General features: G+C 39.9%; 1 protein-coding gene across 2 annotated transcripts; it reads right to left on the bottom strand.

The window, feature by feature from the left end:
- Nucleotides 1-52: 52 nt before the first annotated feature.
- Nucleotides 53-27090, bottom strand: TRUB1 (TruB pseudouridine synthase family member 1). 2 transcript variants are annotated; one of them, XM_059852015.1, is made up of 8 exons: nt 26926-27090; nt 25186-25278; nt 21893-21948; nt 8817-8898; nt 4456-4528; nt 3130-3275; nt 1962-2018; nt 53-589 (listed from the first exon to the last, which is right to left on the bottom strand). In XM_059852015.1, exons 1-8 carry the CDS (start codon nt 27065-27067, stop codon nt 375-377), a joined length of 864 nt encoding a protein of 287 aa, XP_059707998.1. In that variant the 5' UTR covers nt 27068-27090; the 3' UTR covers nt 53-374. The 2 variants fall into 2 exon arrangements, with proteins under 2 accessions (XP_059707998.1, XP_059707999.1); XM_059852016.1 differs by having other exon boundaries at nt 3136-3275.

Genomic DNA, 27090 nt, shown 5'->3' with positions numbered 1-27090 from the left:
TTCAGGATTTGATTACCAGCTGCAAAGAAAAATAAACATTCTTTGGAACACATTTATCAGACATTGTTGTATAGAATTTTTTTATTGATGAATTCTCAACAGTGGCCATCTTGCTCCCCGAAAGTTCTTTAAAAGTCTATAAAAATTTGGCATCAGTTATAGTGTGCAAGAAGGAAAATAAACAATCAAGAAACATTTAGCACTGAATATTTTCAGTGCACATTCTAACCCCAGGAAACAAAAGAACCATTTCTCTTCTGTTGCAGTTTGTCACCTTCCCAGCAGAGACTTGTAGATTTACACAGGAGGCGAGGCAATCCCAATCCAATCTTAAAACATCTCAATCATTCAGTCTTTTTCCTTGATCCAACTTATCACTTATCCTCACAGATCACAGCAGTTTCACCAGGATGCTCTGTCTTCAATTTTTTCCGAGCTGGCTCTCCCAGGAGCAGGGCTGTGCAGTGCTCCAAGGACTGAGCAATTTCATCAATTGTCCACTTGTCTTCGTGCAGGGCGTGTTCCTCCAGCGTGAACGGCCCCTGCTTGGTGCGCGTCAGCTCCTGCACCGAGGCACAGGTGGAGAGCTCTGCAGCAAAGGAAGAAAGAGGGACTGGATAAAGCACATGGATAAACTTTAAAAGTGTAACCACTTCCAGCTCACTTAAAATGTATTTTTGTATGTAGCCTTTTACATTACTCTGCTTTGTTTGACAAGGAAGGTCATGAAGATTCATCACTCGTTTGTATCTTCTTAAATTTGACCCAAGGATGTCCTTTAATTTCAATAACTGTCCAGTGCAGTAAAGAGTTCAGAATCTGACAGGAAGCTGTCAAGAATTTTCCCAGATTTAGATCAGAATGGAAAGTGAGGAAAAAATGTTGTAAGATGTAAGCAGAACATTCTGCATTCTCAAGTGACCTTGAACTATTTTTCTACACATTTTGAGGCCTTAGCACTTCTTGCCTTCAAGAGGTATTTTTACCATTTTTATCCTGTGCTGCCTACTGGGATAACAGAAACCAAGATAAGGAAAAATAAAAAAATATATACAAATGCTCTCCTATGTTAAATAAATACCAGCAGGACAGAATTACAAGAAGCTACAAAACATAACAGCAACAAGCACTGACTTGTAAGCACACAGGTACTCTAAAATATTCTCTCCCATCCACTCTGATGCAGGAAGGTTTTTATTTCATTTTCAATCTTTGAAAAAAAAGCCAGTCATGGACAGACTATATCTTGGTTTCCATTAAAGGGCTAAACATAAGCCAGTATGCTCAGAAGGCAGTAACAGAAACTTGGACTTGCCTAAGTACAAATAACAACATTGAAATGCTTAAGGTTATTTCACATTACTTGCGTTCCTACAAATGTATCATTTAAAAAAAAAAAAGTTAGAAATGGTTTATCTATTCTCCATCATGCAGTTTGATAGATACAGAGCACAGGACAAATAACCCTGTGGGAAAGCAAAACTATTCACTGTTCAGGCAGAGGAGAAAGAAAACACTCGAAAAATCATCACCAGTGTGGAAGTCTTTCCAGCATATAGGGTTTATTATGTGCATGGTAATGTTCTGTGCAATCTGTTTTCAAAATGTGATGAATAATGTTTAAAAAGACAGTATCTTTCTTCTCATCCTTAATCTGAGTTAGCTTTAACACATGAAAGAGAGGGGGAAAAAAGTCCCCCCCCTTGCCTTGCATTATCTTGCTCAGTGCTATTGCTTGCTCCATTTTTATCAGCTCGCCCCCAAGGTCCCTGGCAATTATTTAGCCATCATTCCCCCATGCCCCTAAGGAAATTACCTGAGTATATAAAAACAAGTGATAGCACTACAGTTCTGCAAAATAACACACAGGTCTAGTGACTCGAGATACACAGAATGACAATTTTTTTTCCATAAACACACACTTGTTCCTTACATTGTCATGCGTCTTTTTCCATGCCTACCTTTGCCAATGTCATTGACCAGGCTCCTGACATAAAAGCCACCACCACATTCAACATCTGGAATGTTAAAAGTGACATAGTAAATTGCCAGTGCCACGTGAAATCTACACAGAAGCCATGCCCCCACATAAATGTAAAAATGTGCTAAGCAAACAACCCAGTGATAAAATATTTATAGGATGCAACATCAATTATTCATCCTGGAACATATGTGAGGGTGAAATTGCTAAGCTAGACAGGAGGGAAAGCAAATAAAATGGCAACTGTACTAACTCAACAGAATTTAAGAACCTGCTATGGTATGTTAAGAAATTTTTCAGTCCTATTCATTTTAAGCAATTCAGATCAATTCCATATTTCTAATAATGAAAGCAAGTTATTTCAAGTATAGCCTAAACTGACGGTCAGTGCTTTTCAGATACTGCAGACAGGCAGCTCCATTAAAATTTTAAAATTCACCTTTAACTTCCCCTGCTCTCTCAGCCCTTCCCTTCCCCCTCTGCCAGTGATCAGCTACTTGTCACCCAACCATAAAGTAAGGGCTGAAGTCACACAGCACTGAGTTCTGTCACTCATACCTGCTCATCATAAAACATCTAGTCCATCACAGGACTGAGGATCAACTGGGCAGACAGATCAATGCAATGCATCATCTTGACCTTACAGTAGCATTAAACATTTACAAGAGTATTTTCTGGTTTGTTTATTTATTAATATGCTTCTTAATGTACTACCCAAGTTTCTTGATGAATGACAGAAGGAAGGATAAGATACTGCCTCCTCAGCAAGAAAGGGGTCTAAAGGGGACGATAACTGAAACTGGTCCTGAGAGATGTCAGCAGGTCTGGGAATCTGTGTGAAAGAATGGCAAAGTGAAGTAAGCAGACCTGAGACAGGAATGAGCTGGAGGTTGCAAAATCATGGACAGATGCAAATAATCCCCTGACCAGTCTCTCAGAATTTTGCCTCACTGAGAGATTAGATATAATCAGCTTAACTTAAAACCAAAATACAGTGCTTTTAATACAAAGTGAAAGTCTCTGCACATGGGCTCACACTAAAGTAAGTAGCTGAGTGAAATTAAACCCCTTTCACTTTCTTAGTCCCATTCTGAGTGTAAATAAACATTAACAAGCTGGGAGCATTGCTCTGTGTAATAATCTTTGACCTTTACCCAGCGTGAACAGTGGTGGCTGGAACTGCTGGAGAGAAAGGCTGTACACTCTCACTGGCCGAGCAGGCTTTGCTTCCACTGCCTCCCCTCTCTTCATCAGAGTTGAAAGCCTTTCTCCATCCTTCTTCAAAGCAGAATAGCTGATCAGACAGAGCATGAAAACGTGTGTCATATGGTTGTAATAGAACAGGTTTCCCCTTCTCCAGATCCTGGTAATATTGTACTAGGGTAGCACACATTTTACAACTCTCCAAGTACGCACAAAAACCCACAAAAACCCAGCGAGTGCTGCTGAAATCTCTTGGACACAGAATCATCCCATTTACCAGTAGTTACATAAACCAGAAAACAAGAGATGGCCTTGTATCTCTCTCTTGCTCTACGATTTAAAAGCATTTTATCACTCACTTCGCAGTTTATGAAAAAAAAAGGTTTCTATAAGGGTTACAACACTTGCAGCTGCCTCTAGCATCCTGTGTCTCAGCAGTCAGCAGGGCATCCTCTGTTTCAGTGTTATGTTGAGCTGAGCACTGAGAGTCACTCAGGCAACTCCTGTAATTGTACACTGCCCCTTTCCTTGACCCACTCTTGGATCTTCCCTGAACAGCATTTGCCAGGTTCCAGGATATTTAGGGAACCACTACAGAACCACAGAGACTGGTTTCACTGATTACATGGAACTTTATCCAAAGCTCCAACTTTGGTCATGACCATAGAATAATCCAAAAGGATCTTGCTCACCATGTTAGAGGGCAATTTGAATCAGGTCACATGAAGCAGAACATGTGGGGCACTAGTGACCTTGCAAGGCTCACACTGGAACCACAGTAAGTGACACATGGCAAAAGCAGAGGAAAGCAGGCTAGCTTAAAGCACCACAAAAGCCATCTGTCACAAGCTAAGTCGTGCACACTGCCAGCTACTATGGCTCACCTTACCAGATGAAATTTGCTAAGCTACAGAAGCTCAGTCATTAATCACTCATTCATACTCAAGTTTTCATAAAACTAATTCAAAGTCATTTAAGGCACTTCCATAGAGATGTCAGTGAGACTGGAAGACAGAAGACAAGCCCTGCAAAGCTGTTTAAGACTTTTGCTACTTTACATTTACCCAAAACACCCACAGACTCCAGGTCACCATTTTTGCTGGATCTTCAAATGGCCATGACCTGCACTTGCACGTGTTAAACTCCTGACTGCCTGGCCACTGTCCTCTTGTCAAAATGTGTCTTAATACTTCAGAGAGAGCTGACTTCTGTTGGCAAGTCCTGACAGCCAAACACAACTGTCAAAAGTGAGTGAATATCACAGAACTTACAGTGGGGGAACTTGCATGATGTCCCCTGTGAACTTTTGCAGCACATTTTCAAGATCTCCTTTTGTTACCTGGTCTGTGGAAAGAAAACAGTCAGTATGTTAGTATTGATTATTCACGTGGCACTAATGGCATCAATCACATTCTGCAAGCAGACACAAGTAAGAGTTCCCTCTCTTCAGAATTTAGATGGGGTGAAAAACACCAAAGAAAAGAAATAAAAAAAGATTGTAGGCAGGAATGTGAATTATCACAAAAGGAGTAGAACAAACTGTCCAAGGTGATCAGGACAATCTGGATACTTTCAGAAGGGCAGAAATCCTCCTTAATGTTCTCTTTTGTAATTCCCCTCTCTTAAGGCTGCAAACTCATCTTTCTTGGAAACTATATAAAAGCTACAATGTTTGGAATATTCTTATTTTTTTAAAAAGCACCAAAAAGAATAAAATGTTCATCTAACCCTGGGAAGTTCTCTTGAAGAGAACTAAACTGCAGGGGAAAAACACAACAGATTATTACTGAACAAAACCACTGGTGTAGAAAAAGACTTTATCTGAAACAACACATCAAAATTTCCCTGACAAACAACTAACCTGCAAATGTACTCGGGGGTACAGTTATGTATTAAGTAAGGCAATTTCACTAACAAAATTCTGTAAAAGAAGGGCAGCTGGTTTAGGCAATGTACTTTCTTTTAAGAGTACACACAGACATCTGTCCCACTTTTATTGGAAGAGTATAACGTAAGTAGCTGATTGCATTGGTCTTCTGAAGATCTATTCAACAGAAATTACATTCATCCCTAATTTTTTCAGGGAGTGCAAACATAAGATCTGCAACCACAATGCAGTGGTTTCAGTGCATTTCTACTGTCAAGGGTTTGACTAGCCCTGTTTCTCATAAGTGATATTTAATTAGTGTCATCCCTGCTACGTCAACAACATTCTGGAACATAAACCTACCAAATTTATTTATCAAACTGTCATTGTATTTTGAAACATACATTTACTTGCAAACCTTAAAAGCCAGATGTACTTCATGCTGTAAGTAAAGATGAGATTTCTTTTCACAGCAGTTCTGGGAGATGATCCTGTGGTTCCTCACTTCTATAAAGCACACTCTGCAGCCTCAATGGCAGATACTGTCCCTAGGCCCAAGCAGCTCTCCCAAGATGTGTTATTAACAGCAAGGTTGCAAAGAACAAGGCACAAAACTCTGAGATGCTGAGAGAGACCAATTTACATCAGAATACGAGCTAGGAACAACAACATCAACTGTACAGTAGCTCTAAATCTTCTGAAGAGTTTCTTACACTATTATTTCAATCTTGTTTCTATTTAGCAATGTATCACAACAAAACTACATGGTGGAGAGTCAACATGACCTGGCCCCATGACAGTGATCCTGTCAGCCTTCTTGTGAACCCCAGGCTGCTTCACGTTAAAATTCAGTATTTAAAATGTTAGGACAAGTGCCCCTTGGAGTTCTCCTTCCAATTTTCACCCCATGAACTGCATTTGTGGCCAGGGCATTTAATGAGCCACCTGAGTTCAATTCTGGCTCTGATCTCATATTCCCTTGACTAAGAGGTTACATGTGGCCTCTGAGGAAGTCACTCATGATACAGGCAAGAATGTCTCCTCTGTCTCAGGAGAAAAAAAAATCCCCATGTGAAGAATGAGGCATTAAGCCATTAACAAACAAGAGTTGTGTCATGTGTTCTCAAAGTAAATATTTACAGATGCATTTACTAAGATCTGGTGCGCTTTTGAGCACTGGTGACTATTGACTGATTTTCCTGCTACAAAGGAAGGAAAATAAAGTTACCAAACCAAAAGGTGCCATTTTGCCACAACCTCAAAAAGCCTTCACTGAAGGGTGATTCTGCCCTGTGCTTGTTAACAAACTACTCCAAAATAGAACACAAGAATTATCCACGACAGTGTACCAGAAGTTCAGCAAATGATCTCAATTCAGCCTGACCCAGCACAAATTATTTGAAAACAGACAAGGAGAATCCTGAAAGGACCACACTATCCAAATAATTCAGGTACCTCTACTGAACATATATTTCAGCATAATCATCAGAGACCTGAGAAAAGCCTCATTAATTTTGTTCTCCAAGTCTGGATATAGCCTGTAGGCAGCTGGGAGGAAGTGGCTTTCAGAACGTACATTCCTGCACACAGTTACAAATATTAAAAAAGGGCTACTAACATTAATGTGCTCAAAAAAACATCAGAGGAATACTAAATGCTGCTTGCTTCCAAAGTCAGCATCTGACAGCCTGGCAGCAGTATGAAACCATAACCTCATTTCATGGGGAAATGCAGACTGGTTGTCTGGTAAGAAACACAAAGCTATGCGAAGTTCAGAAGGGGTTAAAAGCAAGGAGCTCTCTTCAGTACATCCTGACATTGTGACTAACTGTACAGTTTGCTTCCTAAGCTGCTGTCTAGGGACACTTTGAGAACTAAAATGTAACACTTCCTTACAGTTAATATAGCTGGCAACTTTCTGCAGGCACTTTCCTCTAATGTTCCAATGAAGTCGCTCAAGAAGAGTTTTATACATTTTACAAACTGGTTTAGTGCCCTTTCTCTGCACTAAGACCCAATCCTGGATGATGTTGGCACTGCAGGATTTGTATTCCCTTGTTCTGCTTCTCCAAGGATCCTTGTAAGTGTCAAAAGAAGACTGAAATTCAACTCAAACATCTGGTTTGCCTTCTCCTGGAGTACCTATCAGGGTTAGAAATTAGGGATGGTGGGCCAAAGAGAGCATCCTGCACAAAACCAAATTGTTTTGGAGAAGACACTGGAAAAGATGAGGAATACAAAACATGTAGGTACCACAGAGAACAAAAAAAAGGAGTATCCATGCTCTTTTCTTTCTGAAGAAATCACATCTGACTGATTTGCACCAACATGGAAAGCAACTGAGATCAATGTCATGAGCATTTCTTTCAGCCATCACTTTAGGCAAAAGGAAACTGCACCCCAAACAGCACTGCCCCAGCAATGCCAATGCTGCTCTTCATCAGACCACGTGATAAACAGGATCATGCAACTGATCTCAGTTTAAAATGACAAGCAACTCAAAAAAAGGGGGTGTTTTCAAGCCAAATCAGTTCCCCAAGCATACAGCCTAACAGAAAGGTGGAGCACAAAAAGCACACACCTCAACAGAGGTGGTAGAGAGGTAGAAACTACTTAACAGAAGCTACCAGGGAGAGAAACACACATGAAAACAACATTCTCAATTCTGTCTGCAGTAAACAGCACAAAATGAAAAAAGCAAAATTAGTGTTTCAAAAAATGGATTTTTATACAGACAAATACCAAGAAAGTGAATCATCATTTCATTCAAGCACCATGAGGTACTGGCAACTCTAACACCATGAGGACGCTCAGGCCTCCAGAAGCTTAGAGACTTAAAGCTTGATCCTGAAGCATAAATAAATGATCCAACATCTCTAAATAACATTTCCTAGTAATTAACACTATTAAGAATGTGGACAAGAAACTATGCTTGCCTGCCTCATGAGAAAAGGAAAACTGCAAAAGAAAGGAGAGTGGAAGTGAGAAATGAAATCCAGGCTTTTCAACACGCCATTAAAAAAGATTATTTACTTCATGTACCTATTACCAGAATGTCAGATGTGTAGAGTTGCTAAGCAACTGCTTACCTATTATTTTTTAATTTTTTTCCCCAAGGTTGTGAAAGAACTAATAACAAATACATTTACTGTGTTACTACACTGTTTCTAAGATGCCCAGCAAAGCCACAGTCAGGATGAATTCTGAAGCTTTATACCCTTGCCCTGTGCTCTGTCAGTCAGAAAATTTCATTTATTAAAGATGCAAGCAAGACCAAGTTCTGGAAGACAGCCATATGTAGAATGCAGTTTATGCCATCCTCATTAAATGTTAAGCAGTCTGTAGGTGAAGTGGTGTCCTAGAGGGAAGATCCAAGTACCTTACTCCTCCAGAGGCCTTAAAGGGTTTTACTAAAAGAGGACTCCTGGGACTGCACTCTGAGAGAAGAAAATGTTACTGGACACAGCACGTCATTTGTCAGCCTGTCAAAGATTTAAAATGACACAGTCCTGCCCAATTCTATTTCCTCCCTCCTAATCTAATGCCTGGTTTGTTTTTTTCCAGCAGAAATGAACACTTGCGTTGGACATAATTGCATGAAGCTGGTTTGAATTATACGAGCACTGAAGTTGAAGATGAAATAATCTTAGTTTAATTTCACATTTAAACTTAATTCTGAGTCCCAAACATCTCTTCCGCTTTCCTATGACAGAAACCACTTATGCCTTCAAATTACATTGAGTGTATAGATACATTTATGCTTACCATAAGGCTTTTCTTCAGTCACTTTTCCTGTAGCATCTAATGTATCAGTAGCCTTGCCCAGCATTCCAATGGCAGTGTACTTCTGGGAAGGAATAAGAGAGATTACTGAGTCAAGTCTTCCAGGTTGTTTCTGAGGTTTTATTTCTTTTTTCTTATTTTTTTTTAAGATAAAGACTGCAACTACCAATTGCTTCAAATCAGGAAGAATACTGCCTAAGTGGTAAACCCAGCAACTCCGGGTAAGAGGAAGTCAAGATGAAAAAACATGGAATCAAACAAAAAGTAAATCCTGTATTACATGTGCCTGTGATTTCAGTTTTAGAAACCCAAGGAAGAAGCAACATGTGATCTAATTTTTACTATAAATACATCAATACCATAAAGAAAATAATAGGGTAGTAACATCAAAGTCTCTGTGGGGTGTCACATGTCACGGTTGAAGCAAGGCACAGAGGAGTACCTTTCACAGACAATTTTTCTGTTCCTTTGCACACTAAAAAAAAAAAAAAAGACACAAAGACTTTCCCTTGTGAAAGCAAAACGCCCACTGCCAAGACAAAGCATTACAATGGTTCTGCCATGAAATGCAGGGATATGCAGTAGCCTGATGCTACAGTTTTGAATTCCTGAGATCTGGTAAGGACCTTGTGACCAGCACAAGGAGTTCAAGGTCATTGAGTAACATTTCTGTTCTGTGAGTTCTCTGAATATTTGTTTCAGGATTTATCAGGGTTCTTCTCTAAAAAATTCTTCAGTGTATGTGTCTATAGTTTTCAAGAAGGAATTAACCTGACCCCAGGACAGCAGCTCTTGTCCTTACATTTCACCTGATGCCCTCCTTTTACACGTTTTCACCCTAAGAACTGCCATGCTCTGAGCATACAGCACAACCTGCTGAAGCTGACAGAGGCTTCCCCTGCACCAGCTGCTCCATGACTTGTCACAAGGCTGTCAACACACCAAGGCTCACTCTGTAACATGAGTCTGAGTCAAGTTTAGGGATACCATCAGGTATTACATCAGTGGTTTGACCCACTGCCTTTCCCACTCCAGTACTCTCAACTTCCCTATGGTAAGTCCAGAAGCCTTCAAATAAAGACTGGGAGAGAAAAATTGAAATGTTCCTCTATTTCCCAGTAAGGTTCCTGTGAACTTACTCCCAGCTGCACTAATACAAATCTGAGAATGTATCTTTTAGAAGCTGGTTGACCAAACTCTACTGGAACACATCCAAACAGGCATAGGCACTAACATTTTACTGTGAGAAGCAATGCATCCTGCTTCATGTACTTGCTAAGTACAAACACGCTCAAGTAATAGCAGTGTAGGCATATAAATCACACCCACAGCACTGGACTAGTAAGACATGCCTTGATTTTGTTCCATGTGACAACCTGCCACTTCAATGTATTTCTTCAAGCAACTGCTGCAAAATGGAAGCAGCAGAAATAGTCAGACAAAAGGCAGCAGAGTGCAGACTTTAACATAAAAATAACTGTATTCTTTGCTTATTTTATGTGCTGGGTTGGGCTGGGAATACAGAGAATTTTCTTCATAGAAGCTGGTATGAGACTATGCTTTGGATTTATGCTGAAAACAGTGCTGATAACACAGATGCTTCCTTTACACTTATTGAACTGCCTTTATCACAACCCATGAGTTTCACCTTTTTTCTGATTCTGTCCCCATCCCAATCAAAGGACTGAGCAAACAGATGTGTGGTGTTTTAGCTGCCTGCCAGATTCAACCACAACACCACACTGGGGCTACATTTTCCCTAAATATTGCAGATGTCTGATAACTCTGCAAAATTAGGTATTTTAACATAAAATTCTTTCAGTTTACACACTTCTGGAACACATGAAAAAATAAATGAAAGAAAGAATGGATGAATGTTGCTCCACAACAAATATTTAAATAAACTTCAAGGTATATTATCTTATATTACTATATTAGCTCTTAGGACCATAAAATTGACTGCTTTCTGAGACATTTAATGATCTGGTTCTGAACATTTAATTGCACTGCCAGAAATACACTATTCAGCACCTAACCTAGAGGTTAATAAAAACACATGAGCAGATCATCATTATCCTAAGCATGATGTATGATCTTAGCAGTTCCGTAAAATTCTAAATCTGAAAATTTATAAACTCACACTCTGTCTTCTGATGTTTCCAAATCAAAATACTCATACTACTTCAATTTAAATTATTTCTTTTCCTTTAATTCTAGTTTTGGTTATCTTGCTTTAGGCTATCTGCTACAATAACATGTTGTATTTGATCTGCCAGCAATAGAGAAATAATGTCTCATCTGTTAATATGAAAACACGAATGGCATGAACAATACACTCCAAATCTCAATATTTCCCCTTTAATTTCTGCAAAAAGAGCAAAAGGTTTACAGCTTGTAAAAAGAACATCCTTAAATGTTAGTCACAAAACCCCATTCCTTACAGGAGCCTTTAAAGAGTCACAAAATACTCAAGCCAGAAATGCAATAATCTGCAAAGGAGGCTGTAACAGCATAGGAAATTAAGAATTATAGTTGGTTTATGATCAGTCTCTGGAGTGCCCTTGGCTATCTGTAATTATATATCATAACTCTTACTTGCCACTGATAAGGTTTACTTCTTCCCCTTTGGTAGGGTGCAGAAACTGGAGGTTGCAGAAGATAATAGGAGAGTCCAGAATTATTTGTGTCAAAATTCAGCATTAACACTCTTTAGACTCTCACGCTGCCCTCAGAAGCACCAATGGATTCTGAGTCATTTAATAAGTGTTCAGTGACCTTTCCTCACCTGTGTTGGCAATCACTTATTTCTTCCAGTTTTATGAAATACATCTAGGGGCATTCTCCCTGTACTCTCAAATTACAAATCACTGCAGGAACACAGACAGAAACTGCTCACAACACTCTGCCTTCAACCCACTCAACCCAAAACAAAAAAAGCAAGGTAGTAGGTGTTGCAGGCAGTGGCAAAGCCTGACAAGCACAGACTGTGACAGAAAGAGCCCCTATATTGCAGCTCCTCAGAGAGCATCCTGCCAGCCCACAGCCCCTAAATCCTTGCCCTCTGCTCAACTCAAGAGACCAGGACCCAAATCATTTAAAGATTAAAAGCAGCATCTCAACTTCCCTATGGATTGCATGACATGCAAGTGCAGCACACTAAAAGCTGAGACCCAGCATTCCCAGTCACGACTTACAAGTGCTGCAGCATTAATTCCAACACAGAATGCTGGGCTGGTCCCAAAGCAGAGCCTCACAACTGTACAACAGCACCCTGAGGACAAACAGACCTTCCCAAAACTATCCTGCAGCAGGGAATGGCTGTGTCTCTCAGCCAATCAGAAAACCATTTTATTGAAAAAAAAGAAAACCTTTATGGCAAGTGAAACAAAAGGCAGCAAAGTGACCAGAAGCCCTTGAGTATAAGCAGCTCCACCATTCACAGCAGTGAGAAGAAAGCCTTAAGAAGATGCTTTACAGTGACTGTATCATTTTCTGTCAATGATAATGCACAAACTCTGTCACACAGACTGGGGGATGTGCTGGATGCAACCCCAGCAAGACCAGACACACAGTGAAATGCTTGGGTGGTCGTGCATGTGCACCATACCCACGACCAGAAAGAAATACACAATAAAAAGCCAGCACTGGATAAAAAAAATAGGATTACAGGAATCTATAAGAAACAAATTACAAACCTCTAATAAATGTCACAGGTCTTGAGAAGAGGAATTTTGTTTTCGTGTCACAACTACAGGGCACAGTCAACATTCTCACAAATAACAAACCATATGTTTACCATAATATTTTTAGTAAGAGAGTAGCTATAATTTGGCTTTTTATTTTCATACCCAGTTTCAGAGAAGTGCTTAGACTAGCACAGAAAGAGAAAGAATATCTATAAAAAGAGAGAGAGAATAAAGGCAAGACTTTATCAGCATACATATTTAACTGGGAAAGGGGAAGAGGAGGAGGAGGAGGAAGAATCCCCTCCCATTTCAGGGGCTGCACAGCCAGCAGAGCCTTCAGCTGCACAACCCCACCCAGGGGGGCTCCAGGAGGCTGAAGCCCCTGGGCTGACTGCCAGACATGTCTGCCCCACTTATCAGTGCAAATGCCAGACAGACCATGCAATAGAGCTTCTCAGTTTTAACTGTTGAGACATCAAGGTTTTATTTGGAAAGAAGCCAGAGACTTGAAATCTTAAATTATAACGTGTTTTAAAAGCTTTTTCATACATGAAGAAGCAACACTTTTGAAGAGCTAGACAGAAACACAAGTAATTACAAAACAAGGTCACCAGTATCTGTCAGGAAGATTTTAAGATGGCTCCCACTACAAGAATTTCCCAGGCAAGTAAGCTCTCTGGAAGAGGCAGTTCATAAGAGTTCATCCAAGGATGACCCGTTTTCTAATCACAGCAGCAACTGAACACAGAAGTGTAAAAGAAAAATAAATAAATTAAGGCTACAATCCCCTGTGCAAGAGACTTAAAGCTGGGAAAGAGAAGTCATATTCAAGAGAAACAGAAATTCAGTTTATGTAAACTGATGTCTGCATGTGGTTAACAAGTCTGAACATAAACAAACATAAAACAAGTGTTCTAGAGAGCCTGATGGAAATCGGGGAGCACACAGCAGGCAAGCACTGATCAGAATTAGTGCTCCTGTACCAAAACCATTTGCTCTGCACTTACAGATTTGTAGACTTAGGCCACTGAGATAGTGAAGAGGCCTTAAACTCTCAGTTTTGTAACGACATTCAGTTTGTGTTCAATGATTTCTAAAGCACAAATAAACAGTTCTGGATTTAATATTTACAGAACTTATTTTGCTGTTTGTATAACATTAGCAGCTACCAGTGGTTTCCAGTATGCTAATCATCCACCAAAACGGAGAAGTTCATGAGGTAGACAAATAAGCTGGAAAAAACCCCAAGGGTTGCCATAGTTTCAATTATTTTCCAAAACAAAGCACTCTCACTAAGCAGATTCCAATATATTAAGAACACAGAGCCCTAATCTCTTAAAAGCAGGTTGCACAGAGGGTAAAATAAAGACTGCAGGATGAGGGAGGAGTTTCATGTATTACAATAGAGCAAATTCAAAATTATCAAACACCAAACATGACCTTTTGATATACATAAACATTTACAACTTCTCTACCATTAGTTTTTTTCTGCTAAAAGAAAAAGCTGACTTTGTGCTAAGCCTGCACTAAATTGCATTTAGTGCTGGATGCTGTAATTGCACTGTCACTGCTGAAGAACTATCTGATCTTTACTTTGTGGACTAACAGGATTTTCTGATCTCTTATGTCAGCTTATTTTAAAGAGTTCAAACATTATGGGATGACTAGATTTTTCATGAGAAGGAAGGACCAGAGCCCCCTCTAAGAGGAACCCAACAGAAGAGACTTTGCCTGCAGCTCAGGGAATCTTTAAGGTGTTAGCTAAAAACCGTACCAAATTTAAATTTAGGAATCAGAGGGAGTGCAGGAAAGAGGGCAAGGGAGAACACTGCCAATAGTTACAGAACACTGCATCACCTGAGACAGCACCAGGCCACACATCACCTACAAACACGATGCAGGTTCACAACATCCAAGAGGGGATGCAGGTTAATGTGCAAAGGTGGCTGTTTGAAACCCACAGTTTTTTTATGCAAACCTTTCTGGCAACTGCTCTCTGTGGAAACCTCCCTCACTCATCAAAATGTCTCAGATTGGCTCTTAAATGTCAACCTCAGCTTTAGTGTCTGTTCCATCATTCTAGTGCCCATATCACAGGTAAAATAAAGAAAGATGACCTCCAAATTCTACCTTGGAAACAGAGTTTTAAGAAAATACATAATTCTCTGTCCAGAAATAGAAGACAGTCCTTCCAGAAGGGCAAGACTTTATAGCTACATACAAAATCACAGTTAAAATTGAATGCATGAAAGTCTTTGGCTGAATTCAAAAGCATTGCTAAGGCCAAGATGCAGCAAATTGTAAAAGGCAGTGCCAAAAGCATCTCCAAATTACTAGAAATGAACACTAGAGAAAATAGTGTAGAATGGCTAATCTAAATTGGTTACCATTCTTTTTATTTTCTGTTATTTTTAGAAAGAATGAGAAAAAAGCCTTGCCATGTTGCAGTAGTGATTTTATTAATGAATCCAAGCAAGAACTGCACATGAAGCACAGCCATATGCACAATTATAGGAAGGTCAAGACAGAAGAAAGCACCACTGACCTCGTGAATGGAAGAACAGGAAAATCACACCAGAAAATGCTCTTAAAATATTCAGCATTTGGGGAGGAAAGAGCAGCACCATAGGTGCAGTCTCCTCAAGATTTTCAACAGTTTAAAAAGAAGTGTGAATATTAATAGAGCATGAAGCTGAGCTATTAATAGATTAGGCCTCTGGGGTGAGCATAAAAGAGACTTGAGCACTACACAGCATGTTCAGCCAGCTTACTAATAGTATTACTGCAGTACAGGATGTATCTATACTATTCAACAGCTTCTTCTTCTACAACTTTGTTTCAGAGATATTGGGCAGGGCAGAAAAGACAAGATATTAAAATCAGCCTCTTCTCCTATGATTTTCTATCAAAAAAAGGTTAAAAAAATATATCATATGTTTTCAGTAATGGGTAATTGAAGATGTTGACAGTGTATAAGGCTATTTCATCCCTCTAACATTTCAGCCTTTCCCAATTCCTGCTTCCCCCACTTTCCAGGCTTAGAATTATCTCAGTGCAACTTGTTTTGTATAGACACTACTTCAAGTTTTGCTAACACCTTCTACATATTCTCTAAACACATCAAAATCAAACTCATTCATGCATTTTTCCAGCCTTCCTTTTTTTGTCAGCATTTTCCTTTTGAGAAAATAAGGAAGACAATCACATTGTCTTCAATGTGATTTCAAAAACTGACACTGATCAGTTATGGAGGCATTTGGGGAACAAGAAACTCATTGCCAATAAAGTAAAATAACACACAGGACAGAAACCAGTGCCAACAACAATGGGTCTCTGAACCAAACTCCTCTGCTCTAGAGAGCTCATGGAGTTACAGTATAAAGTTCTGGCTCTGCAAAAACCTTCTCAGGTGCCAGTAGTGGTTAAAAAACCTCACCAAAATATTACAGCAATTCCTAGATGTAGCTGTTAAAGGCTACAGACATTAAGTAGGACAAGTTTTATTAACAGACATCTTTGCACTGGGTTGTGCAAACATACGAGGAAGTATTCCTTGAATGTTTGCACAACAGGATAACAAATACCACAGAACAGAAATGTCAAGACTTCTCAGTCCTATACCTGTATTTCAGGAATGTAATATACTTCCTCCAAATAGTAACTAAATGGGTGAAATTAAGCAACCAGTATGTGTCAGGAAGAATTCACCCAGCCAGTCTACAAGGGCTGAAACACATGCATCTGCCCATGGGTCAACATCTCTCATAAAACAGTAACTCCATCTCCAATCTGCCAGTCCTGTTCCTCAAGGAAAACCCATAAAACATCTTTCAAAACAAGCCTGGGAACTAAAATTCATAACTCCACTGGGTTCAAAAAAACCCATGGACTCTAACAGAGATATTGGATTTCAGGCACACTCTAATGTTATCTCACATTAACCCCTCCATGTGCCACAACATCTCATTTACCAGGCTCTCTCCCTGCCCTTGGAGATAACCTTATCATCTTCTTCCCTCCTCTACTTCCCTTGTAAAGAAACAACTATATTCTTTAGGCTTGAGCAAAGGCAAAGTAGTGACATTTTAGTAGCTACAATATTCTTTAAATGAGCAAGTCACATTCTGTACTTTATTTGTTACCTCTCCCATCTCAATACAAAAAGAAATTCAGTCAGACCCTTGGTTATTCTGGATGGGATACCATGAACAAAGAGGTGTGAGAAGGCAAACCTGTGGCATAAATCACAGAATGAAAAATGACAAGGTGTTGCAGATGAAAAATTTCTGAGGGAAAAGGTTAAAGAGCAAACAAACCAAAAAAGACAAATACTACAATTTGAAAGCAAAAGCAGATGAACACAAGCATGGTGGGATCTGAAGAATCATCAAGTTAGCACTAAGTCCTCCTTGCCTTGTGCCTGGGAGGTTGGCTGGTCCACTGTGAACAAATCCTTGCTCCCATCTCAGGAAATAAAACTGTTTTCTTAATGTATTTTATTAAAACAGGTAATAAAATGTAGCCTATATTGTGGAGCAGTCTTGGGCTATTACCTATATAACTGCTTGCCCAACAGAACTGTTTGTAAGCCATACACACAAGCATTACCTACTTTTTATTTCAGAAGTGGTCTAAAAGATGCCTACTCCACTAAGCTCTACACAAATCTGAAATATGCTTAGCTTTAAAATCCATGGCTTCTATTTTATACCTGAGAGAGGACTTGCATATCCAAATACCTAGATTTCTGTACCATAACAGTTAGTCTAATAAAATTATTCCTACTACCCAAAAATCTTAAAAATGTTAAAAATACCAGAATCTGAAAATAAAACAGAACACATCCCTATGCACTGCATGAATAAGTGGGTTTGGTTTCACCAACTCCAAAAGAAATCATAATGAAGCACAGAGCTCAGCTGGTGATACTCTAGAGAAATTTTTAAGACTAAAAGTAAGAGTGCACACCACCAAGAGGATCCTTTGAAAGGAAAGTCAACTCAATTTTCTTGCACTTGCAACTCAAAAATGAACTGGAGCACAAACACTGAAATACTATAAAAAGGAAAAGCAACAAACCAGCAGAGTGAGGCTATTTAAAATGAAAATTAGAATTTCAAAAGAAATAGCACTTACACCATCATGGTGTGCATGTCAATGTGCAAACACACAAATGTTGGCAGAGGAACAGAGGTCTCAGAGATGCCGAGTTCTTATAAGCCTCCTGAAAACAGACAGATAGAGGAAATAAATCTATTGCAGCTTCTACTAAGAAGAGTCCAGAGGGAGCCCCACTGAATTACTGGATACCAAAAAGTCCACATGGGGCTTTGGTGTCTAACGAGCTGTAAACAAATGAAGTCACAAGCAAAGGCTTCATTAGTTTTGCTGCTTGTAGAACCACTGGATGTGCTTTCTAATGCGTTATTAATTCACTGGACTCACTGCCAAAAGATGCAAGCAAAGGACTTAATTAAAAAAAAAATTAATTCATGGAGAAAGCTTAAAGTATGAGAAGCTAATAATAAGTAAAAACTTGATTTTAGGACAGTAAGGTAAGCACTTAGGAGTTAAAGAAATAACCTTGTTTATGGACACTTTGTTCTGCAGGATCTGAGGCCGCCCCCTCCAGAGGAACAATTTTGCAATAAACAGGCTCTAATCCCAGAGTCACACTGCAAAAAAGTAATTTACATGTCTCAGAAGTTCTGCTAGGTGATTTGAACCAATTCCTGCTCAGACAAGCCCTCTCTAACACCATGCAAGTGTGACTGGCAAAATTTAAAATCTAATCACTGATCTAGCACTCATTTTCTATGCAGGATTCGTAAGAACACAGATTTTAACTATTATATGAAATGAAAGTTGTCACATATCAGGTCACACATGTATCTTTATTCTGCCCATAATCTCTTCTTCCTTTTCTAGGCTTTGAGAACATTCGGAGCTTGGGTTTCACTCTACCCACAAGTTTGAGGGGTTTTTTTGGACAGCTTCATTCTGGAGAAGCCACAACTTTGAGATTAAATTCTCTATTTTAATCAGTCATTGCCTAAGCTTGTGCCACCACCACAAAGTACTCAGGGACTGTCCTTCACACTGAGCACTAGGGGAGGTATTTTGTATGTGGACCATGACAAGAAGTTGCATCCTCAGATAAAACCAATATACCCCAAGCTTTCCACTCATGGAGAGGCAGAGGTTGCAAGGACAGTTTGATGGGTGGTGAAGTTCTTCACTCACACTAGTATGACTAAAACTCTCTTAGGCTGAACCCAGGTGCTATGTCACTGAAAAATAAGCCAATTAAGCACAGAACTGAAGTCTGAAAGTTTCACTTATCCATAAAGGCTCTATGTGCTGGGAGACATCTCCTCCCCATGGAAAGTATTAGATTAATGAAGAATTTCATTGCTTAGTGCTTCTCATTTTTTGTTCTCTGATTAGCCCATGATTATTTCCCTCATTGCTTCTATGTAACAGCACATTCTCGTAGATGAGATGTTTTAAATGGGACTACCCACTTTGGAAACTGTGCTTACATTTTCTAAACCATTTCCTCCCAGAAAAACCACACTTCTGCGTTGTGTTTGAGACAGGTAAGTCATACCTGAGACTGAATTGTTCAGAAAAAATTTACCATAATAAATATTTGTCTACCCCCATCATGTTAATTTTACTGGTGAAGCATGAGATTTTTTTCTCATTCTACCCTATTTTGCCAACATGGTAAAAAAAACAAATCTTTAAAAACCTTGAAGTGCAAAACGCCCAAACAAGACCAAGTGCAAGTCCCAGAACAAGAAGAAAAAGTGTTCCAATGGAACATCTAATAAATGATCAGTATTTAAATTCCAGATCCAAGAGCATTCAGCTTCACCCTCTTACTTGGAACATTTGAAACAACAAAAAGCAAACAAACAAAAGCTAATCCAGCTTGTACATATTTTTATTTCTGGACAAACATTAAGAATTCAATGAGAATTCTGGAACACTAAGCAGGTATTGCCCTTGGCTGTACATTTCTGTTTGTCTTGAGTTAATTCCTAAGGAGGTCAAACCAATGAAGAACTCAGTTTACACATGAAGAGTAAAACTCTTGCAGAATGTGTGTGAGTTGCACACCAAGGGATAATGATCAGAGCTGCCACACTGAGTCAGGAAAGTTTCACACAATGTTTGAGCCAGTCCAATTCCTGGCAGAGTCACCATATGGAGTTTACTGCAGTATCATACATTTTGGCCATTCCACATAGCTCTGCTGCCAGCAATGATAGACTGAACTGTTTCTTTACAAGCTGCATTCCTAGAAGCAAACAGTAAATCCTGGCCAGAGAGGGTCAGACAGCTCCTCTGAATCTTTATAATAACAAAAGGAACAAAAGAAAAACATCACATTTCAACAAACACTTCAGCATCCAAAATAGGGGAAAAAGTTAAAGAAGAGTATAAATTCCAAGCACATGGCCTGGAAAGCAAAAAGATACTCAAACCTATTTAGTCATGAATGTATCTCTTGATACATTATGACTTGTAAGTGTGGTCAAAAAACCCAACAGGCAGACATCTGTGAGAGATCCCTCAACCTCCTTAAGCCTCACACATAATGGCATGCCTAATTTATTGAAGTACTAATAGAAAATAGGAAGGCAGAGACAGGAAAGGCTCCAAATAAATGCTGCAGATTCCATACTTGGCATGGATGTCAGGTACCTCACACAGGAACAGCTGCAGTGGAAGAGCTGCTGAGCTCTGTGCAGATCCATCTTTGCCTCACTGAACCAAGTGCCCAGAGCCATGTAAGGCCAGGGATAGATCTGCCTGGGGTGGCTCACCAGGCTGCCCCCACTGCACATTCTCCCCTCCCTTGTCCCTCAGGAGCAGCTCTAAGCCCCTGTGAGCCATCTGGGAGCCAGGTTTGGCTGGATAACCCTGTTATGGGCTACAGGACTTCACAGTGAAGTTGTCAAGGAACCTGAGCATACCCTCTTCTCCCAAATAGGTTGCAAGTACTTCACCTATCACAGCTGTTTCCACAGTGAACCTCAGATTAAGAGCTAATTCAATTGCTTTACATGTTTTTAAATCAACAGTGTACACATTTAGCTGTGATGACTTAATTTAGCTGAAGTACATCTACTACTTCTTCTAACTTAAAAGTTCTTTCAAAGGAGGTATCAGGTGGTAACTGCTTACATTTCCAGGGTAAGTCCAGCTGTTTCCTGCACGCTTCAAAACACAGATGCCTCTGAAATGCACTCATGTAAATCAAATGCAAACCCATTACAGCCAGTGCAGAGACTGGCACTGCCTACCTTGAGTTTGGAATCAGACTCTACAGCTATGTCCTTTTATCCTGGTTGTTTTCTTTTCTGTCAAATTATTTGCCACAGAGCGGAATTGAAGATTGCCAACCAAATTCTACCTTTAAGATCCTAAGTGTTCAGACTAGAAGAGAATGGGAAAAATGGCAGAACATAATGCATTATTGACTTTTCCTCCATTTAAGAAGAAATTCGGAAGGTTTAATTGATTTCTACATCTGTCATTCTTATCTAAACTTCTCATGTAAAAATAACGGCTAAACCCAAGGGATTTGACTTGTGAGGAAGGAATCAACACTGGGACATTACTCTTGGGAGTACTTGCATTTTTTTGTGTATGTAATACCTAGAACCTGGGAGGTCACCAATGTAAAATTAGCACAGCAAAATTTATCAAAACCAGCAACAAATAAAATTTCTATCTGTCAAGGCTCTGGTCTGGATTCTCTCCTGCAGCCACAGGGCTTTTGCTACCTTTGGCTTCTCATATGTGTCTGTTTATGGGTTTGTAGAGCATCTCTCTACAGCAGCAGCAATGCAATCCAAAACACTCTAAATTCCAAAAAGTGCCTCTTAAGGCCTCATGGTATTTGAGAAGACAGAAAAGAAACAAAGACCATCTGTTACTTCAAGCTAAATAACAGTGAAGTTATCTACACATAAGGAAAATTACCAAAAATTGAACTGTCATTCACAACTACATCCCCAAAACATGAGTTTCAGTGCCATCTTCATTAGTTTTTTCCTTTTTTTTTTTTTTTTAGTACACTAAATAGTATAGAAATCTTCCTGTAAAATGGTAATTTGCTATTTATTAACACTTCTTATAAAACCGAGACAAACAAAGTTTTTTAAATAACCAGTCTGGACATTAAAGTCTGACTAACACATTTCTGACTAACTGCAAAAGGAGCTGAAGTATACATCTGAGCTAAATATGCAGCATGGCTGACACATTTGTATGTTGGTTCAGCTCTTCACTGACAGAAAAAAAAGAAAACCAGGAAACAAAACCCTCTGCTAATGCAAGTCATTTAGCATTCCTTACCTTGGAACCTGCCAACATAGTCCCCAGCATTTTTGTTCCTTTTCCAATACCAACCACTGCAAAGAGAGAAGAAGAAATGCTACTTCAAAACAGCCCTGCAGCTCCCTTTTTCAACACCATTCAATACTAAATATTATGCTAGTCAGAAACTCAGCCTTTCATGCTCTGTTAGCATATGAAGAGAGTCAACACTTTTTTGAGAAAGAATCTCTGATGTTCAAACAATATGGAACTAGTGAAAGGAAAAAAAGTCTAAAGCAAAAGATAAATAACTTCCATCTACTGTTAAAATACTTTAATTCAACTGCTACATTTATTTATCTTTTAATCACCAAAGAAATGGAGAGTGCAATTACATTGCCTCTGGTTTGATGAAGGTTATGGCTCACCAATAATGAATGAAGCCTTCACTGTAACCAAATAGTCCTTTTAAAGGTTGACAGTGACCAAGAGTAATACAGCCAAGACAGCATAACAGAATTGTTTATCAGACTTGCAGGAAGAAAGTAAAATAATCAAAAGGTCCAACTGTCTCTTACTGTGCATGCACAGATTACTGTTATTTCAGTCTTAACACCAGTATTCTAAAAAACAGCAATCAGTCAGCTTTTCATAAAAGAAAGACAGAAAAAGAGCTCTATTTTATATTTTACTTTAAAGCTTTTTACAAGATGCTTGCCTTTAAAATGCTTTCCTATTGATTTTTCCACATACAGCAATCCCAAGAAAATTTTAGAAGGAAATTAGTTTTGTGTACAACTCATAGAATGTGTAACAGATTATGTACTTTATTTTAATAAAACTAGAGGAGTGAAGGGAGCTTTCAGGAAATCAGCTTCATGTTAATGAAATGCCAAGACTGAAAACATCAAACTGAAAATGAACTTTGAAAAAAATTTTTTTTTTAACTTGTGTTCGAATGCTTCTCAATTTTTATGCTCTGAGACCCATTAGATTCCTCCTTGTTCTCAATTACTACTGCTCTTATTCCTGAGGGTTTTCAGTCACACATGTGATTGTGCTCTCCTGCATCTTCACTTCAACCTGTTCGTTATTTGCCAAATAGAAAAGAGCTGCAAGAGGGCTGAGAAAAGGAGATAAGCACACAGATAAGACTTTATAACCAAGCACTTTTCTTGCAACACGATGACATAACTGAACATAACTTCAACAACTGAGCTGAAATTTCCTGAAGAGTGTCAAGAGAATCAATGGAATAATTTTAAAGAGACACTGAATGCTTTTGTGAACAAGATACTACCAGTTTTCTCCATTAATCATCAGCTTATGGAGAATGTGTTATTAAACAGTGACATAAACCCCACACAAGAGACTACACTGAATGCAGAAAGATTTAACTGAATTTTTATTTTTTTAGATTTTTTCAAGTTTTCTTCTACTCTGGAAGCATAATTCATTACTGCCATATAAAAACAAACCAAGTAAAATTCCCATTACACACCAAGAAACAGCAAGCTGGAACCACAGCCCTAGAATAATACCAAAAGAAGATATTAACCAAGACTTGACCTTGCCTTTCTCTCACATGTCATAGATCACTGACCTCTGCGTCCAAGGCCCTTCTTCATTTTCATTTGCTGTCAGTAAGAGAAGAAATATGAAAGTATGTTTTCTGATAAAGAGCACTGCTCAGTGATTGGCAGTACACCTGGCCCACTAAGCAGGACTCTGTATCAATTAATTCCCAGGACAGCGTTACAGACATGCAGTACATAAAACCTGTGAGACAGCAGTACAGATCACAAAGGGTTTCAGAAAATTTAATATTTCTGTCCATGACAAAGGAGAACCTTCTGCTCCACCACTCCATTCTGAAAAGCAGCACACATATTCTGAATAACTTGTTTCTCTCGTATCCTTCCCTCTCTCCTCATAACCTTACCTAAATACACAAGAAATCTGGGCACATTCCCTTTCCCACTCCTCTCCAATTTTGTCTCTTCCAATGTAGCTACCATTGATTTTTTCCTGTTTATTTTGTATGGCAGAGGAATGAAAGACCCTATGCCTTTTTTCAATCCATCCACAGCTAATTAAGGTGATGTGCTTCTCTATCTACACCAAGCACATCATGCCCAAACACTTCTTGTCATGCCACAGAAGCAGGCTTTGGAGACTGTGGGTATCAGAGCAGTTGGAGAAGCAATTAAAAAAGCACAAGTGATTTTGCTTTTCCTATGGATCAATGCTGTTGACTTTGCACAGTGAGAAGCAGTATGCTCAAAGGGAACCCCTGTGTAAAAGGAAAATGTGTGCTTCAGGAATGCACACTGAATTCTCTAGTGAGCGGCCACAGAGTACAGGAAATTCAAACCAAAACAGGCAGTGCTCCATTCTGACCTAAGAATGTCACATTCTGCCAGGCTCTCAAGTGACAATGACCAGCTACAGACCTCTAGCAACACTTGTAGCAACCAACCTCCCCTTGAAGCTGAATTCTTCCTGACAGAAGTCATTCATGAAAACTCTGAGCATTTACTTTCAGTGTATACTCAGAGTTGTACCTGTTTATTTTCAACAGCAAAAATGTATTGCTGTTATTTCTCCAAGCCAAGGAGAGCTACAAGGTTATGGTCTGAACAAGCTGTAGTCTGCATGTCACTTATCAATAAAACTGCTGGTGACAAAGTATGATGTGGGAACAATCACACCCACAGCTGAGAATTTAACACCAGCAATTGACACACCCTGTTCTTTAACAAAACAAAAAAAAACCAATACATGGATTGCTATCAAAATAAAAATTTAAAAAAAATCTTTAAAGATTCCTCTTTATGAAGCAAGACAGGACAGGTGCCTAAGTTTTTCTGTGCTGAGCTTCAAGAAGAGCAGCAGCTGAATTGTTCTTATACATCTTTTTATTTTTGGTAAGTATTAGCAGCCCTAAAAGCTCCCTCAAAATCCCAGAATAGCATTACCTTGAGACAAAATAATTCAACAGATTATGATGACTGTAAATCCCCAGCTTAAGTTAAAAAAGCCATCAATTTCTCAGGTACTTTACAATTCATTACACAAGAGTTTGTATTTATGTGAGGATTTGGAAGAGAGGAGAGAAGGCAGAAGGAAGAATGCAGCCTTCTATTAAGAAACATGTTACATGCATGTAGAAGTATATGCACAGGAAATTTAACCCAGACCATTCTTCCACAGCTATCAGTCCCTCCCCCAGAACCTGCCATGTGTATCCCAAATTGTTCCTCCACCTGACTTCATGCAGGCATGAAAATGTCTCCTGAAATTCTGATGACTATAATTATGTTTTTCATTACCCAGAACTCCTGTGGCTGCACTGTCCAAAGTTCCTCCATGTCCAATTTTCAAAACCTGATTTCTTTTGTTCCCTTTTGTTTGCACACCAGCTTCTGCAAATAGAAATTAAAAGGAAGCATTAAAAAATAACCTTAGAATATAGGAAAAATGGCACACATTTCCAGACTGCTAAAGAAAATAAAAAACAAATATTTAAACTATTAATTAGCAGTGTAGAAATTACTGTACTGATGAAGACCAATGATTAATTTAGATTTACTCCTGTAAAGGTATTTGCAAAGTATTTTCACTTACATGCTAATGAAGTCTCACATACCATTACAAGCAGATTTTTGGAAAGTACTGGTAGCAAACCTGTGAAGTTTCATTAACAAAGCATGGGAGAACCAGCAGCAGAGTTCCCAAAACATCTACTACACACAAATTTTATGTTACATAATCTGAGCCAATTCTTCATGTATTTACTGCCTTATATTGGGACATGTTCATTTGCATATACACAGCCCTATGGCAACTCTGCTGTGGACTGAACTTATTCACTGCAGCTTTCAACCCATCATTGTCCCAACCCAGCAAACTTCCTATACAGCTGATGACTCCAGGAAATTTGCAGGGTCCAATAACCCTTATTTATTAGTATTAAATATGACAAATGGTCTAAGTTCCTTTATCCATATATATTATCTCTCCATTCAGGGAACCTGATTCTTCTATACAAAATGTGTGCCCACACTACAGTTCACTACAGAGTAAATCAGGCTAAGCACTCACCAGTCTGAAAGTATGTTCTCACTTCATCAGCAAGTGCCCAAAAGCCCAGACTAGATGATCAAGTCCCCATATCCATTATAAAAAGAATCTAGGCCATAGTTGCTCACCCCTTTGCAATAATCTCACTTTTTTTTATTTTTCCTTAATAGCTGACTGCTCAGAAAGAGCAGTTTCTGCAGACTTTGTCCAGGACTTTCAAACTTTTTGAAACATTATGGTTTTCACTCCTATGGTGATATGTTTTTAATGGCAATAGGTAGTGGGGCTACAGCAGAACATCCTGCCGGTGCTGTGCTGCAGAGATGCTGCTAGCACCCGTTCTGGCAGATGGGCACACGCTGTCCCTGGGACCCTGCCCCAGCTCTGCAAGCAGGCCGGGACCCCCTGCACTGTGCCCCGCAGGACTGGAGCTCCCTGCTGCGGTAAACCTCATCCCCATCCAGCCCAAGGGCTCCGTCCTGCTGTACCCTGGGCGGCAGCAGGGGCCTGCCACAAGCGGCATGTGGTGAATGTGGTGTCACAGCTCACCGTGCAGTGTGACCAACACTGTCTGCATGGGACAGTCTTTCATTAAAGGCCTCCAAGGACACAACTCCACCACCTCCCTGCGCCGCCCATCTCAATGCCTAATCGCGCTTTCTGTGAATAAATTCCTCCTAACATCCAACCTAAACCTGCCCTGGCGCAGCGAGCCAGGATATACCCAGGAACGGCTCCATTCTCCAAGGTGGGCCATGCCATGGCTATGAACTACTACTAAAACAAACAAACAAAAAGCCCACAAAGAGAAACTAAACCCTGCTTATGCTCCGGTTTTCTGAGCGCTGAGGAAGTGAAGTGGTTTGCCGGGAGTTGTAGCTCCCGCACCCCAAGGACCGCACACACCCGGCCCCATCCCACAGCCGCGCCGGCCAGGGCGCGCCGGGCCCGAACTCTCCGGAGGTGGCGGCCCGGCCGCCGCCGCTCACCTGCCAGCAGCCTCTCCTTGAGCAGGTTGAGCACGGCGGCCGAGGTGGGTCCCTTGGGCTTGCGGACGGCGAAGAGCCCGCTGAGCGAGAAGAGCTTGTCGGCCGCGCGGCCCAGCGCGGCGCCGCCCGCCTCCCCCGCCATGCTGCCGGCAGCGCGCCCGGCCG

The sequence above is a fragment of the Haemorhous mexicanus genome, chromosome 7, assembly GCF_027477595.1.
Source record: "Haemorhous mexicanus isolate bHaeMex1 chromosome 7, bHaeMex1.pri, whole genome shotgun sequence".
NCBI lineage: Eukaryota > Metazoa > Chordata > Aves > Passeriformes > Fringillidae > Haemorhous > Haemorhous mexicanus.
This window is presented reverse-complemented; position numbering and strand designations above follow the sequence as displayed.